The 15,438-nt window shown below is 37.1% G+C and overlaps 1 protein-coding gene across 4 annotated transcripts in view; it reads left to right on the plus strand.

The window, feature by feature from the left end:
- Positions 1-15,438, plus strand: part of LOC144597267 (formin-like) — a 300,339-nt gene that overhangs the window by 118,379 nt on the left and 166,522 nt on the right. For all 4 annotated transcript variants that reach the window (XM_078406376.1, XM_078406378.1, XM_078406379.1 and 1 more), the window contains one exon: positions 14,781-14,868. In XM_078406376.1, coding sequence (XP_078262502.1) covers positions 14,781-14,868 — 88 coding nt within the window. The remainder of the gene's footprint in view (positions 1-14,780; positions 14,869-15,438) is intronic.

Here is a 15,438-nt window from a genome sequence, read left to right on the forward strand (position 1 = left end):
TTAAGGTCACCGACATGTCCTTAGATCTCTCGTAATATTATTCTTATTAATAATATTAACCCATTTTCGTCTACTAACTAAATCCTATGTTTTCCAAGCCATCATTTCATGAAACTATGGGCTTGTCATGCCTTACATAATATAATTTGTGAGTCATAGATGGTTCCTGAGGCACTTCGCTCCCAGCAGGGAATCAATACTGATTGCATACTTTGTGTCTGCTACTACACGACCTGGTTCTACTCACTTATTCTGCTTCTGTGGTGGTCTCATGGGAACCTCTTCATGAGTTTGTTCTCATCTGACCTAGGTTCTACATCCACCCCCTGTGCCTTTGCTATAGGATTTATGGGGAGAGTGTAAAGGTAGTTGGGCATCACCCTCATGGGTAAAAAGGAACTGCAGGACCCTTTCCTTCTCTCCAGAGATGCTGCCTGTGCTGCTGAGCTATTCCAGCTTTTTGTGTCTATCACCCTCATGGGGTTAAGGACTGAGAGTTGTGGGGAAGGAAAGATTCCGGCTTTGTAACTCTATTGGTATTGTTTTGACACTAGCCTTCTTCTGACCAGATGGCTAAAGTTTGACCATTTCCCATGCAGGAAGGAAATAAGAAATCATTAGCTGCCTAGACTTAACCTTAAAGTGAGTAAAGAGTTAAATATTGTTCTGCAAGAATATGTAACAAAGATTAATACTTGGGAATTGTGTGACCTGAACAATGAGGTGCAGGGTTATTAAAGTTGATCAGAACAGGCAACAGTTGTTCTTTTGGGCTGGGTAACAAACACAGAATGTCATATTAATATAGTCCTTTTCCTAAATGCAGCATGAAGGGTTATTTCCCGACATATTACTCTAAGATGTAATAAAGATCAAAACTTGGGAATTATGCGACAGAACAACGAGGTGTAGGGCTTTTAGTGGATTATAACGTGCAAGAGATGTTATTTTGAGGGCAGGGTAATGAACACAGGATGTCATATCAGAATTGCCTTTTGCCAAAATGCAGTGTAAAGGGTTATTTCTAGACGTGTTACTCTATGATCTTAAAAAACATCAGTCTGAAGAAGGGTCTCAACCCAAAATGTCACCCATTCCTTCTCTCCTGAGATGCTGCCTGACCTGCTGAGTTACTCCAGCATTTTGTGAATAAATACCTTCGATTTGTAACCAGCATCTGCAGTTATTTTCTTTTAAAATATTCTGGTGCCAATGGTATGCTTAGAAGAAAAGGAGTTTTACTTTTACCTTTGCCTTTTACTTTCCCTGCTCTGCAAATTAGTTTTATGGCTTTGACCTTGATTTCTGGTGGGACCATATTTAACAATAGTCTAAACAGTTTCACCAAATGTAGATTAATGAATGAACTGGCATCCTTAAATAATGTTCTTTTATGAGCTACTTCTAAATATGATTAAAAGCATTTCCAAAATTCAATTTGTGCTATTTGTGTCATAAAGCTGAAGCATTAAGGAATACTGAGAATATCATTAGCTTTGTTAGAGCCATTTACTTTTATTTTCTCCTCTCAAAACTATTTTTGTTCTATAAAATTTTGTAGTTTACAGAGATTACCAGTAATCCAAATGTGTTTATAAAGCTTGCGACATTTTGAGATCAATCCAGACTTCTAACTAATATTTCATCAGATGCTGTCTTTCATTGGTATTTCTGTAGTTTATAGAATAGTGTTGTTTCTGAAGAACATGATTCTTATCTCTGCCAGCCACATGGTGCCAGTGCACATTCACATCAACTTCACTGGATCAAACTTGGTGGCCTCCCTATAAACAAGCTCCAAAAGCCCCACTGGTTACTTTTATTGAACGCACTTGAATTATGTTATCAGATTGATGCAAACTTTGAATCATGTTGATTCTACTTAAAGTTAATATGAGCTGCATGTAAAGACACAGCTAGTTTGAATAGTTTTATTATGATATCACGTCTTCCTAAAAACATTCAACAGACTGGAATCCTGATCTATGTAACTCGCAGTGCAAACTGATGATAATGCATTGAGAGAAATAAGACATCTGGCGCCTGAGTAAGCAGCGCAAAGACATTTAAGAACCATTTAAGGATTGGGAAATAAATGCACAAAAGAATGAGAAAGATGGTGAATTACAGGGACAACATTTAACCAGGTGCAATGAGAGAATGAAAGATCAATAAGAGAGAAGGAATAGAAATGTTTAGAAAGACAATTTAAAGTTTATTTTTTCTGAATTTCACTGAAAAGTTTGATGCAGGAAGGGATGTGGCCCCCATTCACAATAGTTGATTTTTAGGACCAAAGTGGATGTTTGGCAGTAGATAACACTGGCTGTATAAATATTTGTTTAAAAAAATCTATGGTTTATAATGCAAGATATAACTTTCTTTTGGGGGTTTGAAATAATATATGTATAAAAAAATTTGGGCCAAACAGAGAGGCTGATTGAGATGCCTTTGTCCACATACACCCGAAATGTGTAGATGGATCACTTCTTGATGCCTCTGATTTCTGCATGAGCAGAGTCAAAAGCAGTAGCCAGAGGCATCACGCCGCAAGTTCAATGCCAGACATTCATTTGACTGTCCACTTCGCTCCTGGACAGCACTGAACTATCTATCCTCTGGAATAAGGTGAATGCATATATAGGTGCTTTCCTTTTTTTTACTTTATCGTAATGCATATTTATTTATTAGTGGTATAATATTCTCCTAATTTTTTTAATTTTTAAGGTGAGGGGGCAATTTATGGTGAGTGGGGCAAAGTCAAAAGGAAATGTTGCAGGGCAAGTTTTTTTTTACACAAAACGGTGAGTGCCTGGAATGCACTGCTGGGGATGGTGGTTGAGGTATATATGATAGTGACATTTAAGAAACTTTTGGATATGCATATGGATTTGAGGGAATGGTGGGATATAGCTTATGTGCAGGCAGTTACGAGTTGGTTTTGGCACCACGTTCAGCTCAGATATTGTGAGCCAAAGGACCTGTTCTTGTATATTTTTATATGTATTATGTTCAATTTTTTTTTAATGTAAAATAATTGCAACTATTTGAAAAGTTCTGAAATATCCCTGACTATCAAATGAATTTAAAGAAGTATTGGAAAAGCTTTGGACAATTGTGGACCTATCATGGCTATCAGGGCCTGACACCTCAGATTAAAATGCTTGAGACGTGCTAGTCACTCAGATCTTACAGAGCCCCTGCAGGTGGCTGGGGACTGCAGGCAGCAGCGCCAGACACCAGCTGCATCTGCAATGATCCAGCTCAACATGAAGTATAAAGCAGTATAACCTAAAGAATTGGGCAGCTATCACTGGGGTGGCAAAGTAAGGCAGCTGGTAGAGCTGCTGCCTCACAGTGCCAGAAACTTGGGCTGGCTGTGTGGAGTTTGCACATTCTCCATGAGACCGTGTGGATTTCCTCTGCTGCTCCAGTTTTCTCCCTCATCCTGAAGGTCGGGAAGTTAATTGGCCAATTAAATTACCCCTAGTGTGTGGACGGATGGTAGAATCTGTGGGAAACTGATAAGAATGGAAGGAGATTTTTTTTTTAAAGGGATTAATGTAGGATTAATATGAACGGGTAGTTGATGGTCAATGTGTCCTTGATGGGCTGAAGACCTGTTTCCGTGTTGTATCACTCTGTGACTCTATGAAGTACGAATCTCATCCACTCCTGAACTTGGTGCAGTACTTATCCACAAATAATTATGAACACAACTTGATGTCATTATTTTGATTGTAAATTTTGATATAATAATTTAAGAAAGATTACACTGGTAGTTTCTAAAAATTGGATGTTAATTTCAGGGGAAATTTCATGCGAGTATTGCTCACATTTTTAAACAAACATTTCATTTTGCATAACTAAGATATTCCAGCATCAAAATTATTGCTTTGGATTTGATGAAAATCCAAACAACTCTTAAATGAATCACAGGCCTGTCAAACTAATTTTGTTGGCTTCCTATAAATATGAGCACAATTAAGGAGTAATAAATCAAGACAATTTTTTTTGGCAGGCAGTGAGACGCATAGTAAAATATTGGTGATACTGGTCAAATATGCAACTATGAGTTTATTATTGTTTTCAGATGAATCCACCATTTCAATAAATTTGTCCATATAGATTTCTGCATTGTTTTGAATTTACATTTCCGATTATTTGATCTATTTAATTTTGTTCTGTTACATTTTGAGTATTTATTTCCCCCTTTCCTGAAAGTATGGAACATAGAGCAGGTTATTTAGGGACAGGGAGCAAAAATCCCACTGAGCCTTTCTGCTCTAGTTTAGATTATGGCTCATTGCTGCTTCAACAATATTTGCCCACACTTTGATCCATAATCTTTGATATAAAGCCAAATGATTGACATCATCTTAAAAATTTCAATTGAACCAACATTCACAGATTTTCACTAATCTTTATAAGAAAACACCCTCCTGAATGGCCCCTTCTTAATTTTCCGTCCCCCATGCTCTGAATTTTTAAAAACAGAGGAAATAATACTTCACAAGCAGTCCAACAACAGTACTGATCATCCAACAATGGTGACAGCATTCCCCAAGATTTTCCATTTCCGCTACTGCAGAAATACTGAAATAGCAGCTTAAATCAGCGATTGATAATCCAACATTGGCAATAGTGAGCCATGAAACTTGTTAGAATGACTGGGCTGGTACCACTGAACCATGTTCAGATGAAACTGGTGGATGATTATATTCTCTTTATTTAACAATATGGGGAAATCCTAACATCCTTCCAGGCCACCCATGGCAACAATTAAGATTTTTATTAGAAAATTCCTTATGGCTTTGCTGCACCTACCTAACTCTATCTTCAATTTATTTTTGTGTATTTATAAGTCTTTGGGGTTGATTCTAACTTTCTGGTGGCTGGCTAGCAGCCCGTCTTCTGGTGGTGAAGGGATTGTATCTGTATTAATATGGAGCAATCTGGAAACTGTGTAGCTGGCATTAAGCTATGTCCAAAAGAGAGGGAATTGGGGAATATATTAATTGAATGAGACCAGACTAAATTATTTTGTAAAGCACTCCTGTTCCTTCTGCATTTACAAAGAAAAATTAAAATCACCTTTAAGGGACATCTTGGAATCAGTGGCACCAGTGAAATTGGTATTGGTTTATTATTACTATCATATTTATTGAAATACAGCGAAAAGCTTTTGTTTGCATGCTATCCAATCAAATCAAATGATACTATACATGAATACTTTTCACAAGTACAAGCGGTAGAGCAAAGAGAAAAATACCAGAGTGCAGAATATAGTTTTTCATCACTGTAACATAACAGTTCCAGAAAAAAAAGTCCAATGTTCAAAATGAGGTAGGTTGGAAAATCAGGACCTAGATTATGGAAAGACAGTTCAGAAGACTGATTACAGAGGAGAACAAGCTGTTCCTGAGCGATACGTGCCTTCAAGCTTTTTCCTTGTGATATGTGCCTTCAAGGTTTTGTATCTTCTGCCCGACAGATGTGGGGAGAAGAAGGAATGACTGAGGCGAGAAGGTTCTTGATTATTTTGGCTGCTTTCCTGAAGCAGCGTGAAGTGTAGATGGAGTTATTTTGGGAAGTCAAGTCAGGGCAGGACCTTCACAATGAATGGCAGGGCCCTGGGGAGTGTAGTAAAGCAGAGGGATCTAACAGGTACATAGTTCCTTGAAGGTGGCGTCACAGGTAGACATGCTGGTCAAAAAGGCTTTGACACGTTGGTCAAAAAAGTACACTGGCCTTCATCAGTCAGGGTATTGAGTAACTTTATATTTTATGCCTCCAAAGGATAGTTATTACAATTGAAACTTACTCTAACCCAAATTACCAGGTGAACATGTTAGACTTTCAATTATAAACCACGCTTCACTATTTCATGTTTATTTTAATTATTATGCTAGAGTAGGACACAAAAGGAATACAATATGAAGGAATATTTTACAACTGATTTTGCTACAAATGATATCTGGAATATAGTGAACAGTTATTTAGTTTGTCTCTTTTTCTCTTATTTATGATACGACATTTAATTTGAATTTCACTAAATTAAAGTCAATTTCATTCAATTTTTAATTTCATTCAATTTTTCAAACTCATGGAAATGTTAACTGAAAAGAAACATGAAAAAAGGATTACAAGAAAGAAGCAAGCTTAGTAGGCTCAGTTTTTTTGCTGAATGAAATTCACTCACCACACTTGACATTTGAATTCCTTTTTTTTATCCTTTACCATTTTCGTTCTGGATGATCAAATCTGCTTACTGGTAGCATCGTGAACCATATAAGTAAAACTGCATGTTACCAGTAGCTCATGCAACATAATTGGATCATTTTAGTGGCCCTAGATAACACCCACCCACAAACTAAGACAGAAACCTTTAACAGGCAGCAAAACCATTGCAAAGTCATGCTCTCAACATTGCCATTTATCAAGGTTGTCGAAGCTTTTGAAATACTTCTGAATGACCTTTAGCATTCATGAACATTCCAAGAAAATATTAAAAAGGACATAACCAATACAAACATTTTAAAACTTATTACACTTCTTTAAAAATCTCTCAAAATCAGAAGCAAATCTGCAAACGCATTAAAAAAAATTGAAATGAATAGTCTGACAGATTCTGTGCCAAGTCCAACCTGTCACAGTATTCATGACCAGGTTCTTCAGTAAAACTGCTGGGGAACCCCAGTGGGATTATGCCCTGGCTTGGGACAAGCGTGTTGATGGAATCGCTGGCTGGAATCTGTTGGCTAGTTCAGGATTTCCGCATTCAGATGAGCATGCACCAAACTCGTAGGCATTACCCAATTGCTCACGAGCTGCCTGCCACAAAACACATATTTACCCACGTATTTTGCCTGTTTGTTACAATGATAAAAAGATATGTATAGTTGTGGCTTTTGAAATAGCTAGCAGCATTTAGCATTAGATGTTTTTGAATCCCCGTAGGAATCTCCAGGAAGTGGTATGAATTTGAGTTATGGAAATTATTTTTCTGGCTGTGTCTTAGACTTCCACATGGAAAAGTAAAACTAGCCATGTAAATGCTTTATTTATTAAGTGCTAATGCAAATATGGAATTATTGAGAATCATTGAGAAGTGAAAATTACATTTTTGCAGTTATGTTCTTTACCTAAATGATTATCATATCAAAGACACTAAAGGTAATAATATAGCTTTCCTTTTTCTTTACAACAGCCTTAAGTAATTAATAACATATGTTTTTATTTTAAAGTTTAATGTAAGTGGTGCTCTTTCAAGAGGCAATCTTGAAAGGTTAGTTTAGTAATGTAAAATAGAAACACTGTACATGTCAGTGCATTTTCTTATTGAATCATAGAACAAAATCTTATACTTACAATGCACACTTTAAAGTATTATGAACCAGAATTTAATATATTTCACAAGAAGAGAGGTAAAAACAGGAATGCAATAGAAAAGAAAACCCTGTAAGAAGTATAACCTTTGATATTTGTTCTTCAATTTTATGTTTCAAGATTCATGGTTTCCGTGGAAAGACGGTTTTAAAAATCAACGTGCAATTTAATGAGGAAATTGCTTATATCAGTAAATTAACTGAATTACATGTTTTTACATTGCAACATTACAGTTTTACGTGATTAGTTGCAGGATGCATTAGTTCATTCTCCAGTTTTTATGAATTCTTACAATGTTTTGATAGTTGAGCTTTACAAATTATACCAATAGACAATAGGTGCAGGAGTAGGCCATTCGGCCCTTCAAGCCATTCACTGTGATCATGGCTGATCATTCACAATCAGTACCCCATTCCTGCCTTCTCCCCATACCCCCTGACTCCACTATCTTTAAGAGCTCTATCTAGCTAGCTCGCTATCAGTTAGGGATTGATCTGGCCACACATTAAATAATTTTAATCTCTAATAATAAATAATTTGTTTTTGAGGTTGAGAACAACAGTGTTTAATAGCATGAGTGCTTAAAAAGACTTCAAATTGTTCAGTTTACAAAGAGGTTTTGGGGTTTATTGATTACTCAAATATTATTCTATCAGAGTTGAATTTAAACAAAATAAACCAATCCACATTTCTGCAGCTATTTTATTGGCAGTTTCTTTCGGTTTGAAGCATAAACCTAACTTTTGTTGCAATTATTACAACACCTCTTTTTCCTGAATAAATTATACATCTGTAAAATCCTGGCCTCGAGCCAAGTATACCTATAGAGATTATGGCAGTTTATATATTTGCCCTAGAATAAGGTCAATTGGAAGGTCATTGAAAGCTGTACAAATTAGATACAGTCAAAGACTGCAATTATCCCTGTTGGAACTTATTCCACCTCCAAGTATTGAAGTTCAGCAGGCATATGTGTAATTTTGAGAGATGACGGTTTGAATTTGTTGTTACTGTGAAACAAGACTGAACTTATTAGAGAAGGTACCAGATAAAGTTTGGGTCAAGATATGTATTCTTTTGAAGTACGTACCAGAAGAAGTTGTGGTTCCCACTTACATGAAGCTTTGGTTATGAATTCTAAGTCTACCATCTTCGAAATATGGATTTAATTTTGGTAAGCATTATTTCATTTGAAGGAGATGTCTTTAAAACTCATGAATTTGTTCAGAACTTACTAGTTTTATAATACCCAATTTAGTCCTAGCAGGGATCAAAGTTGAATTTGCACTGAGTAGATCTATTCAATTCTTCACAAAACACAGAAAATCCTATCTATGTTCCAGATTTGCAAAATCTAATGTAAAGTCTACATATAAAAATTGGTGCTTGCAATTGGAGGCATTCATTGTGAAGCTGTGAGTACAAAAAATAGTGGAAAAGAAACAAAAACTAGAATGAGGTGGAATATGAGTATGAATTTATTTTTATTTATTTTTTGAGATTTGGCTGTTACCAGAAAAGCAAGCATTTATGATCCATCCCTAAACTGCCTTCTTCAAACACTTCTGGTAAGGGTGCCCTGCTGTCGTCAATAGAACTGAATTTTGAAAGCAGAATACTCTTTGTAACTAGTTTATATGGACATTTATTGCAAGCAACTGATGACAGATTTCCATTAAACATTTTCTGAAATTAGGGTTGTGCTGGTTAATATTCCCATAGGGCTGGAGCAGAATAAGAAAGAGCAGTAAGAAAGGGAACAGAGATGTGGATAAATAAGAGTGAAGAGGAGAGGATGCAGAAGGCTTTGTACTACATAGATTTTCACTGATTATTACGCTCTTCCATGTGATTGATCCTGATTTTTCAGAAAGCTAACTGCAGATACATCAACTCTAAGGACAAACTATTAGCTACAACATAAATAATTCACAGATCCAATAACCTATTCAGGAGAAACTTTGTCAGGTAGAGATTGGTTAGAACGTGCAAACAGCTACTAAATTGAATAAGTAAGGTGATTAATATGGATGCTTTTAGGGAATTTAAGTTTGGAGACGAGGGGGAAATTAGTTCAATAATATGTCCTTTGGATTAGAGGATCCAGGGTGAATGAGCATAATTATTTGCATCAACCTTTTTGGTCCAACTGACTGGTTTTTGTTCTGTAAATTCATTCCTTTTGAACTACACCACAAACATCCCTGCCTGTAGCTGGAACAGTTACTCTGGCTCTAAATGTCTGTGCCTCACGATGACTCCAGATTGTATCAAAGAGCATTTTGTATTCCACTGCTGACACAGATACCTTAAATTAAATAAAAATTGACCTGTTTGCAAAGGAGGCTCCAAACATGTAGAAAATGTGTATTTTTTCAGGAACTGCAATGTGTTTTCAACTGTGTCTTGCACATTCCACATGAAGAGCCTAATCTTTTTTGCAAGCAGGTAGATTTTCTTGAATGTACGGATAGTGTTTGGCCTCAAACTTTGTCTGGTTTCCTGGTGATTATTATTGGTATATTTATGCTGCATCAATCTTTAGTTGATCCTTTTCCCACAGAAACTATTAGCTGCCATGCAGGCTGCAGAGTGTCAAGGTTACCCCAGGCAATGTAACTCAAAGCTCAGTAATGTTGAGGAGTTTCACAATTAAAGAGCAGCTAATTGGTGTTCAAAACCAGAGCTCCAATGCCTCATGATTGACAGAGACTTTCCAGATCTGCTCTGTGGAGGGCAATCCTTTAAGCAGCTGCAGATGGAAGAATTGGAGGCACAGGATTTCTTATGCTCAAGTCCTAGTACTCTTGACACACTCTTGTCTACAGTGTAAATAGGTTGGGACATAAAGGTTTGGTGGATCATTGATGTGTAGTGAAGTTTAATAGAAAAATAAGAAAATGTTTCCCCTGATCAGGTATCCAGATACCAGAGATTTAAAGACTGGTAAAGGCGGTAAAGTGGGAGAATCAGGAGAAATATTTTCAGGCAGGGAGTCATTAAGATCTGAAACGCACCAGCTAAAAGCATGGTGGAAGCAAATTTCATAGGAATTTTCCTAAAGGATATAAGAAGAGTCTTGACGAAGGTTATGGGGAATAAGCCAGGGTGTAGGAGTAAATTGAATGGTGCTTTCAAAGATATAAAATCAAAATACCAATAGCTGCAGGAAACTTGAAAGCAAACAAAAATACTCAACAGCTAAGTTAAAATCTGTATGTTTATCTCATTGTACCATCTGGTTTAATGCTGTACTTTTGCTCCAATTTCCAGCTTAAAACCTCTCATACTGCTTGATCACACAATTTTTCACAAAGTAAAATGCTCAATGCAAAGAGGAAGTCAGACCTGCCCCAGTACTGGAAATTCACAAGTTAGTTGCAACCATACTCTGATTGGCCTAGGGATCCTGGGGTGAAAGTAAATTACATTTCTCACGGGTCATAATCGTTAATGTTGCTTATTTAACCCATTTGTACCGATTGTGCCAGCCACTTAACGGTATTCCATACCAGACTGTGGTGACTTACTTTCACATCCCTCTGCAGCAGATAACCGGCTGTAGTTATTTGGCTTTACCCAGTCCAGAAGCATTCAAGTGAAAATGATACGTCACAGTGGTGCTTCAGATTTAAAACTACAATGAGTATTGCCAGAGGGACAACATTGAAATATTTCACATCTGCAGTGGTCACATTTTTCTTTCAGAATTACCTGTGTGCGAGATTAGTCATCAACTTCAAACTTTTGTTGTGTCTTTTAAGTTTAAAGAAGTTATGACAGATAACCAACTCCCATGAAAATGTGCCAAGAGTTAAACAAATGCAATTTACTGTGAAGTTATTTGTACAAAGCGCATTTTTGAGATGCGTTTGAAACTGTAACATACAATCTCCCATCCTTCAGTCCAGGTTCAATCAATGGTAGAATTTGGGGGGAATTGATGGGAATGCAGGGAGGATAAAATAAGATTCATGTAAGTGGATGCACGATGATTGCCAAAAGAATGTATGACTATTGAAGCCACTTCCCACCCGCATCTCTATTACCTCACATGAGAGAGGCACAGAACTGACCAGATCTGGTGTACAACTGATCTCTCCTTCTATTGCCAGTTTACAATTGACCAGAAAGGCGGGCTTTAGCTGATGACCAAATTGATTTCTGCACCGGTGTTGCAAGCAGTACCACCAAGCCCATCATCCTTTGTTACTCCCCCCAGCTGCACGGGGTCCCACGGCCAGCCATGTCGTTCCCTCCCACCCCTCTCTGCCTTCTGCAGGGCCCATTCCCTCCATGACTCCCTGGTCCATTCATCCCTCCCCACTTACCTCTCCCTGACCTCTGGTCCTTTCCCCTGCAATCTCATGAAGTATAATTGTTTGTGCACCTCCTCCCTCACCACTATCCAGGAATCCAAGCAGTCCTTTTCAAAACAAAGATTTGTGTGCACCTTCACCAATCTTGTCTATTGCATTCACTCCTCTCAATGTGGCCTCTACATTAACAAGACCAGGCATAGACTAGGTGACTGATTTGCAGAGCACCCGCACTCTGTCTGCATTGGCCATCCCGAGCTCCTGGCAGCATACCTTTTCAACTCCCCTTTCCATTCCCACTCCAACCCTGTCTGTCCTAGACCTTCTCCACTACCAGGGTGAGGCCCAATGTAAACTAGACGATCGGTACCACATATTGCACCTGGGTAATCTGCAGCTCGGTACAAACATTGAATTTTTCCAATCTCTGGTAGCCCTATGTTCCCATCTGTCTCTACTTCCAATTCACATTCAATCCTTCCACTTTGGTCTCCTGTCCCACTTCCACCTCCAATCCCTATCACCCATTTTGCATTCCACCTCCTGTCCTAGTTCTATCTACACTAGTACCCACAAATGTTACCTGCCAGATCCTGCTCCACCTGCCCTTCATCTCTCCCATAATACTTTCCGTAATCATCTTACTTACTTATCAGATTCCAATACTGCTGGACTTTGTGGTCCCAGATCCTCCCAGGTCTCCAATTTCACTCTCTCCAGGCTTACCTCCACCTTTTCTTTTTATCTGCTTCTTAAACTTTTACACCCCATCTTTCCTTTTTACCTCCTACAATGTGAGGATTTGTGGATTCTTTTGTTTCCAGAAGAATGAAACCTGTCTTCATTTTTGCACCTTTGCTCATTCTCTCCAACAAGAATCATTGACTCACCAACTCTGCAGTGCATTTCTGAACTTGCCAAACTTGGTCTGCCCCTCAGCCATGCCGCTCTCCAGCAATCCACTCCTACCCCATTATTAACCACTGAACTACTCCCCTTGACCCGTGCCAGCTGACAAAGGCAATAATTCCCTGCCCAAGGTACGTCATCCTTCATCACTTCCCAATGCCCTCAAGAAGCTGCTTCCTGCTTGCATAGTTCCCGTCATTTATTGCCCATGTTGCACTCTGATTCTTTAATCTCCCATTTCTTTTGGCAATTTAACATGATTTTATCATGTTCAGTTTGCAATTCTCCCACAACAGCAATAGAGTAATACAAACAGGATCTCCTGCATGTTTACTCTTCCACACTATTTACCACCAACCCTTGACCTTGGTTGTAATGGTATTCCGATTATTTATGTAATTGAAACATGGAATCAACTGTAACTTCAGATATCAGCATTCTTCAATGTAGAATTCCTGAAGCTGCAGCTTTCTGTCATAGGGTTGTTTACCAGCGGTTTTTGCCACTACGGGGAAATCAGTTGAATCGACCATAAAGCTCCAAGTATCAATGAACTACACTCACTGAGATATAACTTGAAATGGTGTTCTTTGCTACATGAGACCTTAATGAATCTTTATTAACCCAAAGTTACTAATAAACTTCCTGGTACCACAAGTACCTAATTTAAAATAGATTTTAAATTAATAAAATTATTTTTCTGTTCAGTTTTATTATTTCAGCTTCTTTCTTAATCTTAATCTTAAATGTATGTTCATATTTATTAAACATTCTGTAAACTATATATAGTAGCAGCTATTAATAGTGTCTTTCCTATCCGAGATTGCTATGTGTAAAAACAAAATCTACGATATTGGGTGTTCATACATCTTGATTATATCAGAGCTGAGGAACCTGATAAATGTTATTGAACCAGTGTTTGACAATGTCAAAAATCTGGAATTCACACCAAAAAGCTGGCTCGGTTTTTGTGAGCAGCTACCTTGTGGATCAGTGGTGAACACTCTTGCTGCACCCTGGCTCATAAAATAAACTTTGAAATCTTTAAATTTATTCATGTTCTCGTCAGTAGCTTTTTTTCAGCGTTATATATCTCAAGATATGAATATCTTGTTTCTATGATAATATTATATTGTGTTCCCCTCTGCCTCTACAAGACATCGCACACCACTATTAACTGACCACTTAATCCTTTCTTTGCCACGTCCAGCCCAAAGTTTATCGCTTGGAATTTTACTCATAAATCTTTCTCCACTGCAATTCTTGCACCTCCTCTGGAAACACCCTCAAACATAGGTGACACGCCCAGTTTTTATTGTTCTTATTATTCTTTCCTGCCTTGGTATCCATACAATTATCTTAGAGTGATTTTTTTTAAACTGAAAATGTTAAGGAAACAAAAATTATGAAATTTGCTTATATAAGTTAACTGGCCTAAAGCAGGTTCAAGAATATGGATAAATATATACAAAATATTCACTGTGTCTGATGTATATGAATGTTATACGAATAGTTACTATGAGCCATTATTGAATTAGTAAATATAATTGCAGAGCATAGATTGTTCCTGGGCACCATCAATACCTTACATTGGTGATCATTACTACTTTAATGTGTTAATTACAAGTCTGATCCAACATTCAACAATATTCCAGAACTACAATGATTAAAATATATTTTAAAATATCCATTCAATGTAGCATCACCAGTTTTTTTTATACCCCACTCTTAAAAACAATTGGTGTATGTACAGCACTTTCATTGTTGTCCTTTTGAAATGATCAAAATTGGTTAAACAATCTCCATTGTTTCTTTATTGAACTTTCTTATATTTGACAGTACATCAATATGTACTGCTGACAATTGTTTCATTTTTATTTGTATGCTTCTAAGCAGTGACATTCTGTAAATGTTCATTCATGGGAAGCATCAATAAACAACCACTGAAGCTGTTTAGTTGTTGTTTATTTGCATCCTTTGAGGAAAGAATATAACTCTTGACTGGTCTGTTGTGACCAGTGCAAGACTTCCATACCACATGGTAGTTAACACTTAATGCACGTCACAAATATGGAACTGTTTTGTCTTACCACCCAGGAACAATCACACTGAAATTCTTCTGTGCAAATACAATTTGTTTATGAAATTCTGTTTTATTTACAGATTGTAAAATTACTAGATGGCAAACGCTCTCAAGCAGTGGGAATACTTATATCAAGTCTGCATCTAGAAATGAAAGATATTCAGCAAGGTTAGTTCTGTTTGTACAAAATACTTTTTTCAAAATATATTTTTGATTGTGGAATATCAAAAGAAAATTCATAGCAACAGTAAGAATGTAATAATATTTTGTGTTTAAAATTGCTTGTTGAATATATATACATTTCCAAGCTTTCTGCTCAAATCCCAAAACACAGTCACTCATTTTAACAGCATTGCTCCAAATTGCATAAACCCTCATGTCTCATTTCTGGAGAGATTTCACGTGGTCTCTGATCTGATCTCATTTTACTTCCGAAATTGGTCAGAATTGCAATGGTTTATGAAAAATATTAAGATTTTGCTTCGGATACACCTCTCTTCAAAAATGTTGCTTGCAGTGCATCAGTTTGCTATTTTGTTCATCTACAATTTTCATGCCTTTTTGAAACATCCATCAAGATTTCTTGTGCAATCATATTTTGTAGGATTAAATAAAGCACCATTTGATAGATTGATCAGTTTAAATTGTTTGCCTTAGTTTTATAAACCTGTAGCCATGTATCTGACCTGTCTCATTAACCTAATTTCCAAATTGATACCCTGTTCAAAGATTCTGCAA

The sequence above is a fragment of the Rhinoraja longicauda genome, chromosome 10 (assembly GCF_053455715.1).
Source record: "Rhinoraja longicauda isolate Sanriku21f chromosome 10, sRhiLon1.1, whole genome shotgun sequence".
NCBI classification, from domain to species: Eukaryota; Metazoa; Chordata; class Chondrichthyes; order Rajiformes; family Arhynchobatidae; genus Rhinoraja; species Rhinoraja longicauda.